The sequence below is a fragment of the Rousettus aegyptiacus genome, unplaced genomic scaffold (assembly GCF_014176215.1).
Source record: "Rousettus aegyptiacus isolate mRouAeg1 unplaced genomic scaffold, mRouAeg1.p scaffold_m13_p_5, whole genome shotgun sequence".
In the NCBI taxonomy this organism is placed as follows: domain Eukaryota; kingdom Metazoa; phylum Chordata; class Mammalia; order Chiroptera; family Pteropodidae; genus Rousettus; species Rousettus aegyptiacus.
This window is the reverse complement of record NW_023416308.1, coordinates 17,127,813-17,148,999: the sequence shown is the minus strand read 5'-3', so window position 1 is coordinate 17,148,999 and position 21,187 is coordinate 17,127,813. Positions and strand designations below refer to the sequence as shown.

The window sequence follows — 21,187 nt, the reverse complement described above, 5'->3', positions numbered from 1 at the left end:
TCCTCACTTGCCCATGGTCTCTCTGAGAAGATCCCATTCCCCTCAGAGCACCATCTCTGGCTGTTGGGGCATTACTCACAACAAAGGAAGTACTGACAGTCAAGACACCGCCACCTTTCCACAGTGCTCCGGGAATCCGATGTCATGATGACTAGACAGTCAGGAGGTCGGATGCCAGCTGCAGGGGACGCGTCCCTCTACTCCGAGCCCGAGCCCGAGCCCGAGCCCGAGCCTTCCGAGGAGCTCTCAGAAGCGTTAGAGTGTTTCCGGAACCGAGGGGCGGGGCTGACAGTGACAAAAGCGTGCCCGCCGCAGCCTGCAGAGGGTGCGATTCTGTCAAGTCGCAAAACCCGCCTGTTATTCAGAAGCGGAGGAACAGGGTCTACAGTCCCAGACCCTTCATTTCTTCCTCTGGAAAACAGGTTTGATGACAAGTCTTGTGAGGCTCCAAAGGGACCCAGATAAGTTCGTGAAAGGAACTGGAAGGCACATTGATAAATAAGCAAGTTACTTGTCTCAGTTCGTTCATCAGAAAATAGGGATAATTGTACCTTTCTTCCCTGTGTATATTGTGAGAGTTATAAACTGTGGAGAAAATACTTATAAAGAGCCAGGCACTTTGCAACCACCCAGTAAATGGCAATGATTATGGTAATCGGCAAAATGCCCCACCAAGCCAGAAAATAATCTTCACGTCTTGAGTAAAGAGATGAAGCATTATTGAAACTTTTTATTTTTTTTTTGAGAGCCAGTACGGACACTGGGAAGTAAAGGATGACCAGCTGGGAGATACAGTCCCTCTACTACCTTGTTCCGTGACCTTGGCAGGTCATTTTCTTTCTCTGACCTTGATGTCCTACTCTGTATTGAAGGATGACCCTGCAGACCTAGTGGGTTTGTTGCACGTACCACCTGTGTAAGCAGCCAGCACACAGCAGGCAGATGCTCACAATGCAGAGCAAAACTATTGCCAAAATAGTCTTGATGACTCAAGATCTACATCATGAACATCAATTATGGTTCTGTGACTGCTTTCTACTTTCAAATCATTAAGAAAGCTGTGTCGGCTGTAATTTCAACTTCCTGATTGTACTGTCTGGGAAGCCTCCTCCTTCCAAGACAATGCCAATTCTTAACCCCCTGTGCTTCCATGAAAGGGCCAGAAGGAACCCCCCAGAGCAAAGCTCCTGACAGTTGTGATGGAACCAGCAAAGTGCTGGGTCCAGTTCTAAAGCACCGGTCCTCTGGAAACCTTGTAAAGCCTTCCTATGAACATGAGAGTGGCAGCATGATTTTGTAGTTGAGTAGTCCTGCTGTAAAGCCCGTCAAACCTGGGTTTGAATCCCAGCTCCATCACTTATTAGCTGTGTAACCTGGGGTAAGTTATCCAACCTCTCTGGACCTCTATTTTCCAAACCATAAACTGGAGATAATATTAGTATCTACTTCATAGAGTTGTAGGGATGAAAGAGACCAAGAGTAAAGGCAGAGGCACCTTCTCCCCTCATTAGAATACAGCCTTCATTCCTTTGGTTGTCTAGCCTCTTGCTCTAGGTCAGGAGTCCCCAAATCCCGGGCTGTGGACCTGTACCTGTCTGTGGCCTGTTAGGAACCAGGCTGCACAGCAGATGGTGAGTGGTCAGCAAGTGAGCAAGGGAAGCTTCATCTGTATTGTCAGCTGCTTCCCAGCGCTAGCATCACTGACTCAGCTCCACCTTAGATCATCGGGCATTAGATTCCCATAGGAGCACCAGTCCCTGATGCCAAAAAGGTTGGGGAACCATTGCTCTATATAACAAGAGCATGACAGCCCTAGAGCACGGATAATTTAGCAAGCCTCACCCGGTTGCTAGAACTGGTCTAGCAGGAAAGATCAATGAACTGTCTCACTCCCAGTCTCAGGAACCACAGCCTGAGATTCATTCACCTATAATTTCCCATGAAGGAAGCTGAAGTGGGGGAGATGGGGCAGATCTGTAAATCCACCTACCTGATTTTTGTGGCAGAATTCAGCTGCCCATCAGTACCATCCCAGGGTGGCACACAGCAGGCGGGGCAGGAAGACCAGCCTGCTTCAGGTTTTCATCAGCTGTAGGGCCAGTCCTCTGGTGGTTAAGCCTATAGGTGGACCCTAGGAGTAGGAGGCTTATGGAAAAGCATACATAGTTCAGTTTTTATTGTTTACTTCATAAACACAGTAGGGGAAGGGAGGCTGCCTCTCCTTTCCTATAAGTCAGATTCAAGTCTTGCAAAAATGAGATACCTCTAAGGAGGGGGAAGAGGGTGAGGGAAGTTGGGAAGGGAGGAGGAGGACAGAAGTATTGGGGGAAAAGAAGGAGGGATGTGATAAGAAGAGAAGGAACAGAGAAAGGAAAGGGAAAGAAATGGAGAAAGAAGAGGGCAAGGGAGAGAGAGAGACAGAGAATGTGGGGCATGATAAACACTAAAGGGGAAGAGAGACAAGAAGAAAGATAAATGCTTGGGGCTTTATGTATACATACAAATAACTGCTGAATTCAAAAAGTTAAAAGTAATACTAGGAGTGGGGTGAGTTTGTAGGCAATGGAGTGGGCAGAGCCTGAGCCTCAATGAAGGTGACCACAAAGCTTGGACTGGGAGACTCCAAGCCTGAGGACAGAGGTCACACTTTCAAGCCCACCTTCCCAGTCCTCCGGTTGTGGCCTCCCTCAAGGGTGCAACAGTCCAAGTCCAGGAACTCTCCAGTTCCTGGGTGCTGAAATGCCCAGGTGATTCTCGCCTCTCCAAAGGGCTGCAAGTTCTTTGACAACTACTTGTTAAGCACCTTTTGTATGCTAGCCCTTGTTGCCAGTGCTGGGAAAATCAGGAGTGAATAAAAAAACAAAATCCCCACTCTTTTGAGGCTTATACTCTATGGGAGGAGACAAGATAGGATAGAAATTCCCATGTTAGAAAAAGTCAAGTTCTATAGAGAAAAATAAAGCAGGAAAAGAATGAGTTTAGCAAATGCACCCCCAGACAGTGGTCACATGCTATTTATTCTCCGGACAGGTGACACAGTAGAACAGAATTCCCAGGCTGAGAAGTGATTCCCCCACATACGGGATGTGCTGACCCTGGTTTACAGGTCACAGGGACTCTCAGCTGGGTAACCTGTCAGAAGCCAGACCTCAACCTCAGCCAGCTGCCTGTTCCCTCTCTGGAAGTCTCTCATTCCTCTACTCATAGGGGATCTGGGCCTCTGCTGTGCCAGAAAAATGGGTTTCTACCCTGTGTGTCCAGCACTAGTTTGACCTAGATGATTTGAGACACTAGGTTCACTTCTACTCTGCCACCAGCTCAACTCAGACAACTCATGTCCTCACTCTGGCCTCAGTATACTCAACTATAAAATGGAGACAATGATCTTTGCCTAGTGAACCAGGTTTGAGGAGGTACAAAGGAAAAAGTGGTGGCTGAGTTCTCTGCGTTGTACACATGGAAGGGATTATCCTTCATTAGAGTCTCTTCTTCAGAGTTCCCAGTGCTCAGCAGAGTCTAATCCTGTAGATGCTGAATGAATGAAGTGAAAGACAGCTATGCTTGGCTGGTGTTCACAGAGAGCTGTACTCCTCCATCCTTCACTGCAGCCCCATTCCCGAAGAGCATTCACCTTGAGATCCACAGGAGCCCAGATGGCAGCCCAAGGACAGCAGAAGTGAGGCCCCATTATTGAATGGGTGTTTCAGTGTGGGCTACCATGGGAGATACTTGGGAGCAAGAAGTGCCTATGGTCAAACAAGTTCGGGGAACCCAGCACACCGAACTCACTCTTGGGAGATTCCCCATGCTCATTGCCAAATCCAGACTCCAAGAGCCCTGATTTGTCATAAAACTCCCTCTTCTCCTCTCTTTTTCAGATGAACACTTATCATCATCGTGAAGAAGGTGCCTTGGGAAATGCTGGGCTAGGATTTAGGAAGGACTTGAGAATCCTTATCCTAGAGAGGCAATTTTGGAAGTTTATGGAGTTCCATAATCTTGGTGTTTACTATGTGCCTATTACATTGCAGGTACTCAGTAAATATGTGATGGATGGATGAATGAATATGTTGTTGTATTCACTTCCAAAAAGTATGAATTTGGGTGGGGGGGATTCAAGACCCAAAGATTCATAGCAGAATCATTTTTAGTTCCCACTAGATCACAAGTGTGGCAGAAGAACTAATGGAATTTATTCATCTGTCTATTCATTCATTCATTGATTCATTCATTTACCCAATGACAACAGAGACTGATCAGTGCAATACAGTGGATTAGCACTAGAGACCATGGAGGGAATCATTAACTAAATATATGGGTAAAGGAGACCAGGGATGGCTTCCTGCAGGTGAGCCTGAAGGGCCCTTTGGGGGACTGACCACAGGGCTCCCATCTTCATGTCATTTTCCCAGCCACACAAATCATGCTTAGGATTTCTTGCTTAGAATTCACAGGAAGCTGTGATTCCATAGTTGTAGCCCCCAAGCCTTGACAGATTCTACCTTGGCCCCCCTCTCCTCTTTTACCTGGTCCTTAGCAACAGCCCCCCTTGTTGTCAGCTGTCTGTCAGCCTTCCTTCACTCAGAGGATGTCTCTGCTTTCTGCAGATGACTGAAAAGATCAAAAAGAACAAGGCTCTAATGGCAAAATTCCAAGCAAAATGACAAGTAAAGGGGGAGCTGGGTGAAAAAGCAAGGGGGCCCCCCGCAAAGTGCCATTCTCAAAAACCTAAGACCAGACACTCACCTCCATCCTCCCAGCACCAACTATAAACCAAACACTCTGTCCCTTGCAAGCTGGAGCACATGTCTGGATCTTTAAATGGAGGAAAAATGCTTCATCATGTTCTGTTTCTCTGTGCAAAACCAGAAACTCCCTTCCCCCTCCGCTCTCCTCCCCAGTGTACTCTCCTTGCAGTAAAATGTGGTTAAAGGGACAGCATCTTCACTTCCTATCACTAAGGGTCTGCTTAGAACCAGGGTGTTGGGAATGAGGTGGAGGGCAAACAGAAAATAATTGGCACAGGCCTTTCCTGGGGGATCAGTCTGTCCCCATCTTGGGGATCCCACAGAAGGAAAACCAGTGTAAACTTGAAGTGTAGTAAGGGTTGAGATGACTGCCTAAGGGAGGCTCAGATATGGGGGGTAGTCTACACTAACTCTCCAGGGGGTTTCAAGGCTCCCTTCCAGCATTAAGCACCCCTGGCGGGGGAGGGGGGGTGTCTTTCAGCTCCCAACAAAGGAGCAGGATTGCCCTGGTATGTGTGGGAGAACTTCACAGAAAACAGGCGACCAGACCCCCAGCAGAAAGTCGAGGAGCTGAGTCTTCGGCTCCTTGTGTGACCCAGCCAGACCATTCACCCTGCCCCCCAGTTCCCCATCTGCATAGCACAATGGTCAGGCTAGGGGAAGATGCATACCTCCCTCCCTTCCCCCCAAAGTAAAGACAGAGATTAACCCCTTTTTCCCTGACAAGGAACAGACCCTGTCCCCGGTGCTGAAGTGCCAGCCGCAGCACTATCCCCATTCCCAAGGCATTTAAAGAGCCAAAACCGAAAAAAATAAAATAACACCAGCAGTTGCAGGGTCCTCCTTTTTACACCTGATTCTCTGATAGGGCTTATGGGGGTTAAGGGACTTTTGCACCCTGAAAGCATCCCGCTATTTCCCTGGGAGTTAGAAGGGATGTCTATCATAGCGTCCACTTATCCATTGTGGGAGTTGGGAGAGAGATGCCAAGTTGAAACTGAGATGAGGGGAAAGGGAGAAAGATGAACTTACAAGTTGTGGAAGAGCAGCTGCCATATTCACAGGCAGCACGTGGGTTCCCCTCCCCCAGTTCAGGCAGAGGACCACTCTTCCTCCCAAAGCCAAAGCTGCTTGGAGAGCTAGGGGGTCTCAGGTTGCAGCCTGTTCCAGGACAAGGCCCCCTCTTTGCACAGACAGGAAAACTGATGGGGGAGGAGAACACAACTTATTCAAGGTCATTTGGCCAGCAGACTGTGGAGCTGACCTTGGTGTGCAGACCCCGGCCTCAGTGACTACTGGCAAACCTGTCACTTACCTCCACCCGACACAGGTGCCAGCTTTCTCATCTTCATGCACAGTCCCCCGCAGCAACCCCACACTCTTGGTTTTCTGACTCTTGCACTTAGCCCAGGTTCCTCATATGGAGGGGATCCCCAGTCCCCTTCACTGAGGGTCCCTATTGCTGGGACTGGCTGCAAGATCTCCCACTTCCTATCCTGCAGAGACCACTGTGCCCCACCCCCAATCTGGGCTTCCCTCTCTCCATCCTCTGCAGTATCTCCCATACATTCAATTCAGGGTAGCCTTGCCACCCTCCCCAACTCCAGGTCCCCTTCCTCTATTCCGGAGCCTACCGCGGAGTTTCTTGAGCCCCCTCCTGGAGGCCCCTGTAGTTATTAGGGGAACAGTGTATCTCTCCAGGCAGAGCTCCTCTATCTTTACCCTCTGTAGCGTCCACCATGCCTCCATTCAGGACTATCATGCTCCCTCCCCTATTCCATGGCGGCTGCAGACACTCTGCACCCCCTATCCTGAGCGCCTATTGGGAAAAACTTGTGCCCCATCTTATACAGGGGTCCCCTCATTTTACTGGCTACAGTCTTCCACCGCTTCGTCCCGGAGGCCCCCTGCCCCTATCCCCATCATCTCTCCTTGTCCTCTCCCCATTTTGGGTCCCTTCTCTTATTCTGAACATAGCAGCTGTTTCTTCCAATCCGCACCCACGGGGGTCCCCGCCAGTCCACTCTGGAAGTCCTCTAACTCCTGACCTGACCTGGGGGGCGGGGAAGCTCTTCTGACGCCGCGTGGATTCCCCTTCACTCCTAGGCCCCTCCTGCCCCGCCCTTCTCACTGCGGCGGAGCAGACTGGCCCCGGGGCGCCGGGGAGGAGGCGGAGAGGGCGGGGCCCTCCTCCCCCGCCCCCCCAACTGCCGAGGGGCTGGACCCGGCCGGACTGCTATAAAAGGGCCGGGTGTCCCGGTGCTGCCGCAGTGCCGCCCGCCCCGTCCCCGTCTCCCGCTCCGCTGGCGGCTGCACCTGCTCCAGCCATGATGAGCTTCAGCGGCGCGGATGCACTGCTGGGCGTCCCGTTCGCATCGCTGCACGGAGGTGGCAGCCTGCACTACGCGCTGGCTCGCAAGGGTGGTTCCGGTGGAGCGCGCTCGGCCGCTGGCTCGTCGAGCGGATTCCACTCGTGGGCGCGGACGTCCGTGAGCTCCGTGTCGGCCTCGCCGAGCCGCTTTCGCAGTGCAGCAGTCGCTTCAAGCACCGACTCGCTAGACACGGTGAGCAACGGACCGGAGGGCTGCGTGGTGGTGGCGCGCAGCGAGAAGGAGCAGTTGCAGGTGCTGAACGACCGCTTTGCGGGCTACATCGACAAGGTGCGGCAACTCGAGGCGCACAACCGCAGCCTAGAGGGCGAGGCGGCGGCGCTGAGGCAGCAGCAGGCGGGCCGCGCCGCCATGGGAGAGTTGTACGAACGCGAGGTGCGCGAGATGCGCGGCGTCGTGCTGCGCCTGGGCGCAGCGCGCGGCCAGCTGCGCCTGGAGCAGGAGCACCTGCTGGAGGACATCGCGCACGTGCGCCAGCGCCTGGACGACGAGGCCCGACAGCGCGAGGAGGTTGAGGCAGCGGCGCGCGCTCTCGCGCGTTTTGCGCAGGAGGCGGAGGCAGCTCGAGTCGATCTACAGAAGAAGGCGCAAGCGCTGCAGGAAGAGTGCGGCTACCTGCGGCGCCACCACCAGGAGGAGGTGGGCGAGCTGCTCAGCCAGATTCAGAGCTGCGGCGCCGCGCAGGCGCAGGTCGACGCGCGCGACGCTCTTAAGTGCGATGTGACGTCGGCGCTGCGCGAAATACGCGCGCAGCTCGAAGGCCACGCGGTGCAGAGCACGCTGCAATCCGAGGAATGGTTCCGAGGTTCGCAAGCGCGCGGGGTTTGTCAAGAGGGGGCGCCCCCTGCAGTCACAGCAGCGAGGGGCGGGGTGGGGTGACGTCAGGGGGCGCTGGTGATCTCCCAGTGGAGGTGGCTGGACTTGAGGGTGCGCAACTCAGCTTCCCTATGCAAAGTGCATGCCCCTTATTAATAACGGTTTCACTCTGGGCCTCACGTGGGACCTTGCAACCCCCTCCGCAACTCTGGCTTCTCCTTTGGCTGCCCTCTTCCTGGATCCTTATGTCCTTTAACTCAGTCCCCCACCAAGGTTAGGTAACCCTGCTCCGAGGCCCCTTTCTATCAAGTTCCCTCTACAGCTCCAAATCAATGCTGGCTTCTGGTCACAGGCGCTGGAGACTGCTCTTCAAAGTAACCTGCCTTCCCTGTTCAACACTGCCCATTCCCCTTTCCTGTACACTGCCGGGAACTCCATTCTTCTGACCCCTATCAGGCTCCTCCTCACTGCATGCGGGGAGAGGCGGGCATTCTCATATACTTTTTCCAGAGGTGGGGTGGAGGAACATCACTATAACCAATTGGTGATGACACAGGTGGCTGGTTAGCTCTTTAATGTCCCTTCTCCTCTCCCGAGAAACTGGGAGCCCCCCAAATCTGACCCCCTCCCCCAACTTCATGCTGCTCTAAGTCAGCTAGATTTACTGCTGCAGCAGCTCTGAAGCTGTTTCTGCAGCTGCAGGGTGACCTTGACCAACACTTCCCCACTCTGGTTTTCATTTCTGTTTGAGTTGAAAGATGGGGTTGGACTAACTGGGCTTCTTACTCTAGGAATCTCCGTGATCCCCTCGAAACTGTAAAACTTTGTGCCTTGTTCTTGGGAGATAGGGGCAGGGTCTCAGTGATTTGCAAGTGGGTCCTTGATCCACAGTGGTTAAGAATCCTCACACACCAGGATGATTTCTAAATCTTGGTCAGTACTAGCAGGGAAAGCCAGGAAAACTGGGATTTAGATAATTGGCTTTTCCCTGTTCCTTTTCCACTCCTCTGCAGTGGCAGAACTGTCCCTTCCCCCATCTCTGCAGCAAAGCTTCTCCCAGAGCAAAACCCTCTGCTCTCTTGGGCTTTGCTCTTCACACAGGCAGACCATCCCAGGACTTCTGGTCCACCCAGTTAGCTGCCTTTCTTCCTCCTGACTCAGACCCTGAATGTCACTATCTCAGGATTCAGGATGTTCACTTTCAGGAGATGCAGACTAGTCTCTAGATTTCCACTGACTCCAGGAAGGTCTAGGAACCAGCAGCTCTTTGCTTACAGGAGCCGAGTATGGCTGCCATTGATTCAGGGGCTCCAGTGCTAGAGAATGTGCAGCTGGGTGGAAGAAGGGACAGAGGAGCTGGCACTCAGGCTGCAGGCTCTGCAGCAGCCTTGAGCTCTGCACAGCAGAAAGCTGCTGTGGCTACATGGTGGCTTAAAGCACTCTCATGCCTTCAGAGGTCAAAGGCTCATAAACTTGTTTAGCCACAAGTTCAAAGTTAAGTCATGTTTCACATCTGAATCCCCAGCACTGCCAGCCCTTGCTGGGGAGCTGAACCAGGCATTAGGATCAGAAACTGAGGCTTCCTCTGCCCTGCAGGGTTTCTAGATCCTGAATCGGGGGAGACGGGGTCTGATCTTTGGAGTGAGATAGATACTAGTTTTGAATCCCAATTCTGCCACTCACTAGCTGGGTGGCCTAGGGCAATAGTCATTTGCCTATCATACACGACAGGGTAGGTTAAGCATCCAAGATAGCATCCAGCACCCAGTAGGTCCTCAACCCATGTGTGTCACCTTCTGGACCTGGGCATTGGAACACATATCCAGGTTTGTCTAACCCCGTGCCCTGTTCCCTTCTCCCCCAGTGAGACTGGACCGACTATCAGAGGCAGCTAAGGTGAACACAGATGCCATGCGCTCAGCACAGGAGGAGATAACCGAGTACCGGCGCCAGCTGCAGGCCAGGACCACAGAGCTAGAGGCGCTCAAAGGCACCAAGGACTCGTTGGAGAGGCAGCGCTCTGAGCTAGAAGAACGTCATCAGGCTGACATTGCATCCTACCAGGTGGGCAGTGGTACGGCAGAGAGTCAGACTACCTCACCTGGTTGGGTGACCCTGAACAAATCACTGCCCTTCTCTGAGCAGGGTTGCAGTAGTCAAGACCATGGGTCTTGGAGTCAGACATACTAGGGGTACCAATATTTCTTTCTAGCTATGTGACCCCAGGAAATTTATCTGCTTTTCTGAATCTGAATTCCTCAATGAAAAAGAAAAAAATAAAAAGAATGCCTGCTTTGCATAGCTGTGAAGGTTAAAGAGATAGACAAACTTTTTAAAGGATGAGTGTGAATGTTCTCAGAAGGGTTTGGTCACAGTGCAGTCAGTAAACAATAACCAGTGTCTGTGACTGGGGTAGCGTGGGAAGGCTGTGGCAGATTCCCCTGTTAAAGACAACTGGCAAAAGAAAATACTATTAAAGAACTTATGAAAGTAATATGTGGTGATGGTTGAAAAAGTAGAAAATGGAGAAGACAAAAAGGAAGCAATAAAGATCAGTCATAATGGTTAAATGTAAGCAGTGGTTACATGGGCCTGGAATCGAGGGAGAAGCTTCAACCCATATTTAACTTCTGTGCTTCTGTGTATTATTTCAATTGTCAACAACAGATGCTTCTGGTGCCCTTACTATATGACAAGCTCTTTGAAGAATTAGGGAACCAATAGGGAGCCAAAGCAGACAAGGCTCTGTTCCCACTGAGCATTTTCTAAGCTTAAGAGAGCTGTAAAAATCCTATCATCCCACTGACCAGTGGTAGCTGTTGTTGGCATCTAGTGTTTCATTCCAGATCATTCTCCAACCTGAGGTTATATACGTGGCTGGATTTTTGCTCCAGGTGGTTTCCATGTCCACAAAGGAGGCCCCCACAGCTTTGACAGGGTTGGTGTTGGGTCCAATAGCATGAGTACATGGGATTGCTTTGGGTTTGCACAGCCACCCCACCTGCTGAGACCCAAGCATTGGCTAGTTCTTGACTCTTATGTCACTTCTCCTCCCCAGGAAGCCATTCAGCAACTGGATGCAGAGCTGAGGAACACCAAGTGGGAGATGGCGGCCCAGCTACGAGAGTACCAAGACCTGCTCAACGTCAAGATGGCTCTGGATATTGAGATTGCTGCCTACAGGTGAGGTGGGCTGGGGGTCCTTCATAGTGGTGTAAGCCTTTGTATTCTTATCAGGAACTAAGCCTTGAGTTTCAAACACCCAGCGAGGCGGCCTGCCTGTCTTAGAGATAAAAGAAGAACTTTATTTTATTGTAGTAAAATGTATATAACATAAAATTTACCATTTTAACCATTTTAAAATATACAGTTCAGTGGCATTAAGTACATTTACATTGTTGTACAACCATCACCACCATCTGTCTCCAAAACATTTTTCATCATCTCAAACTGAAACTGTGTTAATTAAACAATAACTCCCTGAACATCCAATGTAAATATATATGTATGTATATACTCAAACACACACACACACACACACACACACACACACACGCCTTATTGTTAAAATGTACAGCTGAAACTTACTGGATTTTGTTAACGAATGTCACCATTAAATAATTAATTAAAAGATAAAATAGCTGCAAAACAACAACAACAAAAAAACAATAACTCCCCTTTCCCCTTTCCCCCCTTCTCTCAGCCCTGGCAACCATCATTCTACTTTGAGAAATGAAAATTTTGAGAGTGCCTTATTTTTATTCTGACAATGATTTAGATGGTTAAAGCTCCTTAGCCCCTCCCCAAATCTAGCCAACTTGCTTTGGAGAGAAAGGAGGTATTTGAGTTGTCAGGGGCCTTTACAACTCTCTCTCTCTCTCTCTCTGAGTTTCTTAGCTCTCTCTGATCATTTGTTTTTCTGGGGAAATGAAATGGGGTGAAAATAAAAGTACCCACATCATGGGTTGTTGGGAGGAGCTAATCCTGTTCATGAGCTAATCCAGGTAATGCAGGTACTACTGGGCTGCCACAGAGTACAGTGGCAGTAAATGGGAGCCATGAGAAGCCATGAGACTGCCCATGAGACTTAACAATTTCCTGCTAAGGCATCGAGCTAGCTCCATGAGGACCTGTCCCATCTGCTGTCTGGTGACCCTTCACTTCCTATCTCTTGACTCTAGTCTGTTGTCTTGACTCTATTCTGTAGTCCTGCTGCTCAAAGTGTGGTTTGTGAACCAGCACAATCAACCTAGAGTCTGTTAGGAAGATAAACCCTCAGCAACTTCCCTGTCACACACACTGAATCAGAATCTGCATTTCAGTGTGATCCCTGGGTGGTTTGTATGTCATTAAATTTACAAAATTGTGGGGTCTGTTATGCTAACCACACACTTACTCTGAGGCAAGCATTTCCAGGTCCTTTTTATTTCTCATTGAAACAGTCCTCCAAGCTATAGGGACTCTATAACCCTCTTTTTTACCAACGAGGAAACTGAGGCTTATAGAGTTTGAGTGGCTTGGCTAAAGTTACACATCTAGTAAGTAGCAAAGAGTAGAAACTGCAGCCATCACCCTATCCTAAACTCAAAGAGGATGAGAATACAAAGTGATAGCAGACCACTGAAATTCAAATAGGAACATTCTTAGATCTCTTAAACCCAAATTTATAAGTGGGAAATTATTTGCTCAGGCTCTCAACTTTCTCTTGAATAACATTTTAGTCGAGGGACAATAAATGTAACTTTTGTTAATGTAGGCACTCTCTCAAGGGCCATTTTTCAAGAGAAAAAAATTGTTTTATCTCATAAGCTGTAGTGTTAGCTGCACTAAACAAGAGTTTTGCCACTGGGGTGCGGATTCTGGGTGGTTCATTGGATGATTTGCTAAGTGACTTTCACCATTCTCAAAGTGCCCACAATTTATATTCTTTCCTCTGCCAAAGTCCATATCATTGGATGCTATGGACCTTCAGAGGAAACCAAGAAGATGCCAGTCATCAATCTCCCGAGTTAATAGTAATGTGTTCCATCATCCATTCTGCAGAAAACTCCTAGAAGGTGAAGAGTGTCGGATTGGCTTTGGTCCAAGTCCCTTCTCCCTTCCAGAAGGACTCCCCAAAATCCCTTCCACGTCTACGCACATAAAGGTCAAAAGTGAAGAGAAGATCAAGATGGTAGAAAAGTCAGAGAAGGAAACTGTGATTGTGGAGGAACAGACAGAGGAGATCCAAGTAACTGAAGAAGTGACCGAAGAAGAGGAGAAAGAGGCCAAAGAGGAGGAAGACAAGGAGGAGGAAGGGGAAGAAGAGGAGGAAGCAGAAGGGGGAGAAGAAGCAGCAAAGTCTCCCTTAGCAGAAGAGGCTGCATCCCCAGAGAAAGAGGCCAAGTCCCCAGAGAAGGAAGAAGCCAAGTCACCAGCCAAGTCTCCCATGAAAGAAGAAGCAAAATCACCAGCTGAGGTAAAGACCCCTGAGAAGGTCAAGTCCCCAGTGAAGGCTAAGTCCCCCATGAAAGAAGCAAAATCACCAGCTGAGGTGAAGTCCCCTGAGAAGGCCAAGTCCCCAATTAAGGAAGAGGCTAAGTCCCCAGTGGAGGTCAAATCCCCAGAGAAGGCCAAGTCCCCAGTGAAGGAAGAAGCAAAATCATCAGCTGAGGTCAAGTCCCCTGAAAAGGCCAAGTCCCCAGTGAAGGAAGAAACCAAGTCTCCTGAAAAAGCCAAGATTCTTGATGTGAAGTCCCCAGAAGCCAAGACTCCAGCGAAGGAGGAAGCAAGGTCCCCTGTAGACATCAAATCCCCCGAAAAGGCCAAAGGCCCTGTCAAGGAGGAAATTAAGTCCCCAGAGAAGGTCAAATCTCCCGTGAAGGAAGAGTCCAAGGCTCCTGAGAAAGAGGTCTCCAAGAAGGAAGAGGCAAAGTCCCCCATGAAAGAAGAAAAACCCCAGGAGATTAAAGAGCCACCAAAGAAGGCAGAGGAAGAAAAGGCTCCAGGCATACCAAAAACTGAGAAGGATGGCAAGAAAGATGAGGTGCCCAAGAAGGAGGCTTCAAAGCCAGAGGTCCAGGAGAAGAAGGAACCTGCTGTGGAGAAGCCCAAGGAATCCAAAGTTGAAGCCAAGAAGGAAGAGGCTGAAGATAAGAAAAAAGCAGTGACTCCAGAGAAGGAGACTCCTGCCAAGGTGAAAGAAGAGGCCAAACCCAAAGAGAAGACTGAGGTGGACAAGAAGGAACCAGATGACTCCAAGGCCAAAGAACCCAGCAAAGCAGCAGAGAAGGAGCCGGAAAAGCCGAAGAAGGAAGAGATGCCAGCAGCACCTGAGAAGAAAGATGCCAAGGAGGAGAAGGCCACAGAGGCCAAGAAACCTGAAGAGAAACCCAAACCAGAAGCCCAAGCCAAGGAAGAGCCCAGCAAGGAGGGCCCCACACCTGGCAAAGCTAAGACGGAAAAGGCTGAGAAATCCTCTAGCACAGACCAGAAAGACAGCAGACCTCCAGAGAAGGCCACAGAAGACAAGGCCGCCAAGGGGGAGAAGTAAGGTAGGGAGAAAGGGAACATCTGGAACAGCCAAAGAAACTCAGGACAGTCTGTGAGCTCAAGGGTTGGCACAATGAATTTTCATATTTTTCTCCCTTTTTCTTTATTTAAGGAGAAACTCTGCTTAGATGATGGGGCCCTGCCTCACCAAACAGGAATTTCTGTTAGCAATATGTTAGCAAGAGAGGGCACTCCTCACCGTGCCCGCAATACCCCAAACCTTCCCCAGGCGATGGACCATTACGTTATGATAGCTTAGTAGCAGAATGTGATATATGCCGAATGCCACATGTAAACACTTGACTATAAAAACTACCCCCTCCTTTTCAAATAAGTGCATTTATTTCCTGTATGTGCAACTGACAGATGACCGCAATAATGAATGAGCAGTTAGAAACACATTATGCTTGAGATGTCTTAACCTATTCCCGAATGCCTTCTGTTTTCCAAAGGAGTGGTCAGGCCATTGCCCAGAGCTCTCTATCCTGGAAGAGCTGGAGTGGGTAAGTCTGGACACTGGCCACTAAATCATGCCAGGGCGCACTTTTCCACTGGAGTCCACTTTCAATTGCTTCTGTGCAATAAAACCAGTGCTTATGAAATGAAAATGCTGCTGCTGTTATTTATTCTCTTTCCCAGGTAGGCGGAGTTAGGGACAAGGCCAGGGGAAGTCTAGGTATCACACTCAAGACTGCACAGGACTGAGCAAACTTCAAGTCTCTTGCAGGTCTGGGACCAGTTACATGGCCTCTCGTACTATTTCCTGAGCACAAACCATGCACCAGACAATGTGCTAGATGCTTTATTTTTACGATTTGTAGACAGGTGGTATGGTACACGTTTTTTTGGCATGGTCCATGGATCACTTACATCAGCATCATCTGGGAGTCTTATAAACATGCATACTCCTTAATTCCAGTCTACATCATTGACTCGGAATCTGAGAGACAGCCCTGGGAAAGGCCAACTCCCACATGATTCTCATGCAAACTGTAGTTTGGGAACAGGTGAGGTTCTAAAGACAATGAACAGTCTAAAGAGTTGCATCTGTCCTCTTTTATAAGGAGGAATAAGCCTGAATGAGGGGCCATTTGTACCTGTAGTGAAGACCACAGTCAGTACTATTGGGAATGATTTTTTCAATGGTAACTGAACTCCAACATGATACTCCAGGCACAATGTTGAAAGCTGTGTTCTTGTGGATTTATGTGGGGTCTTTACTGTAAAATTTTTACGTGATTTCTGATTTTAGGACTGTCATTAATCCTTGCTCTATTTGCTTAGCACCTCTTCTAGGAATTCTCTTTCCCTGCCCCAAGTAGATGGTTCTCAGAGCCTCCATATTTTCTAATTACCACTGGTCACTGGTGATTGGTTCAAGGATGGCCACCTGGCCTCAGCTGGGCCACTTTCCTAGCATTTTAAACTTGGGACCAATGAGAGTGGCTGGCAGTCTTCTGGGTGTAGAAGGTGAGAGGATGTGGGAATCAATAGTTACGGGCTGCCATTTTTCCAGCCTTGTGGAAAAGCTACTCTATGAGACAAGGAGAGATAGACAAGATGCCTAGAGCGCCATGGTAGGATTCTGGTGTTCTCTTCCTTGGCTTTTTGGCTATTTTTTGAGCCAATAAAATCCCATTTTGCCAAAATCCATTTGGGATAGGTCTTTGTCATTTGCGATCTGGAGTTCTCAATAATATAGTGACTGAAGGTGGGGACCTATGCTAGAAACCAAATCGTGATCTCTCAGAGAATGAGTAAGTGCCTCTTCAAAGTTCTGCCCAATGTCAACACCTTAGCCCAGGGTCCACATCTTACCTTGAGCAACAACCTTCAACCTTCACCTGTTATAGGACTGTTTGCTTTTTTTTTTTTTTTTTAAGAGTGATAAGACAATGTAGTATGGTCACATATAAACAATGGGGGCTTTACATGCCATTTTAGAAATGGTTGATTGGCTCTTCAAGTTATCAAACACATCCAAAAACTCATCCAATGAGAAGTATCAAAATACCAAGCTTGGGATCTGGAACCTAGGAAATCTCCATGTGTCTTGTCTGAAAAAAATCACGGTTGAGTTCCCCAAATTGCTTATAATGATAACAACTACCATTTATAACCATGTTTTTACATAAATTCCCTCCAATCCACATGGGAATTTTATAAGTAGCTATTCTGATACCTATTTTAATGTCAAGAAAACAGATGAGTTGCCCAGAGTCATACAGCTAGTAATTAGTAGAGCCAGGATTTAAACCTAGAATTAACTCCAGAGTCCATATGTTTTCTGTAGTACCATGCCACAGAATCTGAGCAAGTTGCTTTGATATTTCATTGGTTTAATTTTGTTCATCAAAGGACTACTATGTGGGGTAACAATTGTCCCACTTTGCCAGGGATGGAGGACATCAGGCTTTCAGTGCTAAAACTAGTTAAGTCCTGGGCAAATGAAGATGAATTGCTCTTCAACGTGTTTGGGCAGCCACTTCAGCACATTTCAGAATGTTGCAGAATACATAACCCATACATAACGGATTGTGTTGTGTTCCCCCCTTACCCCAAATTCATATGTTGAAGCCCTAACTCCCCAATGTGACTGTATTTGGAGAAGGGTCTTTAGGAAGGTAATTAAGGTTAATGGAGGTCATCAGGGTGGAGCCCTAATCAAATAGGACTGGTGCCCTTACAACAGAGACAACAGAGATCACTCTCTGCATGTACAGAGAAGGGGCCATGTGAAGACACAGTGAGAAGGCAGCCATCTATAAGCCAAGAAGAGAGGTCTCACTAGAAACCAACCCTGATGGCACTTTGATTGGACTTTTGGCTTCCAGTACTGTGAGAAAATTAATTACTGTTAGAGCCACCCAGTCTGTGGTGTTTTGTTATGACAGCTCTAACAGACTAATATGAACACAAAGAAGTTTCATGGATGGCCTACCCAAAACACTCAAAGATGGTGCAAATTTAGGACCAGCTTGACTCATGGCTGAAACGAAGTCATTGGGACTTGATCATGTCTTGTCCTTCAGCTGTTTTCCTCAGTGTTACCTTCTGTGAAGGCAGCTGCTGAAATGGCTCCCAGTGTTCCCAACCTCCTAATATTCATGCTTTTTAAAACTCTCCTTGATTGTGAGCCTGACCTACTGACCTAATGACTAGAATATGGCAAAGTGATGGGATATATTTCTGAGAGTAAGTTACAAAACTATTCTGGCTTGTTTTGCTTGCTTTTGTGCTTGCTCTGATGGAAGCCAGCTGCCATGTTGTGAGCTACTCTAAGGAGAGGCCCATGTGGCAAGTAAATGAAAAAGTACTCTGGCCAACAGCCAGTGAAAAATGGTGGTCCTCACTTCAACAAAGAACTGAATCCTGCCAACACCTGTGTGAGTGAGCATGGATGCAGATCCTCCCCAGATGAACCTTCAGATGAGACTGCAGCCCCAGATAACACCCTAATTACAGACAGCAGGGAACAAATGTATGGCTAAAGAGCTGCATTTGGCCTAGTGTAAGTGATGAGTAATGACAGCCTGGCTCCTGCTGAGGTCAGAGCCCAGTTTAGCCACTGACTGGTAGACATGCTGTTGGCAAAAAGGGATGGGGCCAGAGAGCTGGGCTTCCAGAGCCTGGAAAACTTCCAGCAGGGTAATGAGACACTCTTGCTTAAGAGGCCCCTTCTCCAGGCTGAAACCTGGAAGGCAGGGATAAGAATTTCTCCCCATTGCTAAGCAGTGCTAGGTACTGGGACATGGTGCCTAGAGAATTTGATCTTAACCCCCATAACCACTGTGTGAGGAAGGTTTTATTGTTTCTCTCCTGTTATAGATGAGGACCCTTGAGGCTTAGGGTGAGTCAAGCAACCTGCTCAGGGTCACACAGACGCTCAGGGGTGAAACAAGGACCCAGATGGGTCAGTCTGATACTAAGCTGTAACTCCTGACCACCATAGTACTCTTGGTGTACATGCATTGCCGAAATGAATAAATGGCCTAGTAAGAGTGCCAGACTGAAGCTGTGTTGAGCCTGAAGCTACTTTTGTGAAAAGGAAAAGTCTTGAAGGCAGACAGGGCTCTGGGCTTGCACCCTGGGTATGCAGCTCGAGAACCATGTCAGCACGGACAAGTCATCTAACCCTCTGAGCCTCAGGTTCCTTATCTGTGAAAACAAAGGGCCTGTTGTCATGAAATAGGACAGTGAATCAAGATTAGCACAGAGGCTGACCCAAAATAGATTCTTAACACCTGTTCTCATCAGAGAGGCTGCTGAGCACCATGGAAAGGACAGAGCTGGGGCTCCACAGACAGGAAGAAAGTCCGTTTGGAAGTCTGGCAGCTCTGCTCCTTCCCATGAAAAGGATTTTCAGCTTTATTTCCCTAGAATAATCAGCAGGAACACACTTAAAACAAAAAGGGTCTCTGGATTTATTTGTAGAGAAAACAGTTAAGGGGCCGGCTAGGAAGAAAATAAAGGAGACACTAGAAGAAATCAGGAATAAGGATGGTAGCTTTAAAAAGGCAAGGAACCTGGGCTGAGTCCCAGGTTTTGGGGGGATGACAGAAAGGCCCTATAATCTAAGATATGTCCTAGAGAAGGCAAGGCCAATTATGACTGAGGAGGAAGCAAGTCAGGCCCCTTCCCCAAGTCTGCCCACCCTAGACACATGGCTCAGTTAAGTAGCTCAAAGGGGTTAGATTGTCTTGGGCTTCTCATGAGTTTTAAAACCCTCTTAGGGCCAAAGGATTCTTTCGTTCAGCCTTCTTTAAAGAAGAAAAATCTCTTCTGGAGGATGACAGGCTCTGACATCTCTGCCTAGGGAAACAGAGCGTCCTCCCAGCTCTCACATGCTGTTTGCAACCTTGTCCTGGCTATCAGAGATAAGCTTTTGTGCTTAGTCAGTTTGGCTGCCTTCCAGCCAAGAACAGAGCGGAGACTGCAATGCAGGGACCATTTAAGGAACTATTTTTAGTTTCAATCTTATTCAGCACAGCCGGTAAGATGCAAGACTTGAAGGTGGCCAGATCAAGGGGATGCTGGCAGGGACAAAGTCCCAGGCAAGTAGGTCAGGGAAAGACAAGATCTTACTCTGTGGAGAGAAAGAAGTGCCCAGAGGTTCACACTGCTGCCCAAGTGCAGAAGACAGAAGAGGGGGAGCTGCTCACAGAGAAATTGGCCCTCCTCCATTATTTGAGAGTCACCATGAAAAATGAGGCAAGGGAAGAAACTACAGCAACTTCCAAAAAGAGACTAGGGCAATGTGCACCTGGGGAACTCGTTAAAAATACACTTCTTCGGCCCATCTTAGGTCAACTGAGTCCGAATATTAGAGTGGACACATGGGAATCTGTTTCTAGCTGGCTTCCAGGATGGGTGACTCACACACACTAAAAGTTCGAGGACCTCTGGACTGGAGTGTATCTACCTCTGGAATTCAAAGAATGATGTTGGATGTGGGGAAGGAGAAGTACAAGTAGTGGTGGTCATTTAAGTATCACTGGAGGTGACTTTCTCTCCTCCCTGGGCTCCGGCTTTCATCTGTAAAATGAAGGGCCCTGGCAGCACTAGGAGTCTCCTAGTTTTTCCTCAGAAAATCCTTGTCACTGGGTGCTCAGTGGTCAGCTGAGAGGACAGGAAGAAACAGCTTTTAAATACCAGTGGTCCATGTTCTGCAAAGATAATCAGTAAATGTCCATTTAGAAAAAATACACATACACTAGGGACTAAAGAATGTCGTGGGAGAAAAAATCCACTTGATTGGAATTATCACAAAAAAATAAAATTTATATATATTAAAAGTTGCTAAAAGAATAAATCTTGTAAGTTCTTACCACACAAAAAACACCTATGTAAAATGATAATGTCAGCAAACCTTATTGTGATACTCATTGTGCAATATATAGTGTATCAAATAATTATGCTGTATACCTTAAACTTACACAATGTTATATGTAAATTATAACTCAAAGCTGGAAAAAACTCATTTAATCTTGCAGTTAGCAAACTTTAGATATATTTGCCACTATGTAATAATCATTCTTACATATTTTTACATCTTTATATCTTATTTCTTAAAATGAACGAAAAATAAATTGAGTACTGATTTATGGGGGGTATAATTTTTCTGACAAAACTGTCCAAGAACACTTTATACCATCCTTTGCTTTGAGTTTTGCAGGATTCCAAAAGTGGCAATTCTCCAAACATTGTAGAGGGTGTTAATCTATTTCCCAAGACATCTCTTAATTCTTTGAAAGTCAAATCATTATTTTTGGAGGCACTTATCCTGTCATTACCATGAAAATTCTCAGTTGTCACCTGGTCTCACTCTGCCAGAGCCTAACTGGGTGGTAGCTCTGCATGTGATTCTCCAAAATCACTCTCATTGACTTAATGAAATCCTGCAAGATTTACAATTATTCTTTGTGATGTATTTGTCTTCTATTTGCACTATACTGTCAGACATTCATGACACCCAATGATCAGAGAATCTGGCCATCAGAGCCACTGACAGAGCTAATGAAAAAGAGGGAAAGGAGAAGAAAAAAAGAGTTTTTGTTTTTGTGCTATGCTGATTTTGGCTTCCCCTGCCACCTCCTAACAGTAGGGACCTTGGATAATAAATACCAAGATAATGAGGACATCCCAAAGAAGAAACAAGTAAGGTGAGTGTGGACAAGATGGCAACATGTCTCTGTAGAATCA

The 21,187-nt window shown here is 47.8% G+C and overlaps 1 protein-coding gene and 1 long non-coding RNA gene across 2 annotated transcripts; one reads left to right on the top strand and one right to left on the bottom strand.

Annotated features, from left to right (window-relative positions):
* Positions 1 to 346: 346 nt before the first annotated feature.
* On the bottom strand, positions 347 to 6,961 carry LOC107520485. The gene is made up of 4 exons (XR_001599328.2): positions 4,747 to 6,961; positions 4,527 to 4,611; positions 1,991 to 2,145; positions 347 to 479 (listed from the first exon to the last, which is right to left on the bottom strand). It is a non-coding gene; the product is annotated as an uncharacterized LOC107520485 (long non-coding RNA).
* A 58-nt stretch (positions 6,962 to 7,019) lies between these two features.
* Positions 7,020 to 15,160, top strand: NEFH (neurofilament heavy). Its single transcript, XM_016164333.2, has 4 exons — positions 7,020 to 7,943; positions 9,819 to 10,018; positions 11,013 to 11,137; positions 12,998 to 15,160. Exons 1-4 carry the CDS (start codon positions 7,076 to 7,078, stop codon positions 14,484 to 14,486), a joined length of 2,682 nt encoding a protein of 893 aa, XP_016019819.2. The 5' UTR covers positions 7,020 to 7,075; the 3' UTR covers positions 14,487 to 15,160.
* The last annotated feature ends 6,027 nt before the right edge of the window (positions 15,161 to 21,187 follow it).

Bases quoted from the DNA above. Each gene is read 5' to 3' on its own strand.
- NEFH (XM_016164333.2), top strand. From the start codon at position 7,076: ATGATGAGCTTCAGCGGCGCGGATGCACTGCTGGGCGTCCCGTTCGCA. The intron at 7,944-9,818 runs GTTCGCAAGCGC...CTTCTCCCCCAG, and splicing joins ATCCGAGGAATGGTTCCGAG to TGAGACTGGACCGACTATCA. The intron at 11,138-12,997 runs GTGAGGTGGGCT...TCCATTCTGCAG, and splicing joins ATTGAGATTGCTGCCTACAG to AAAACTCCTAGAAGGTGAAG.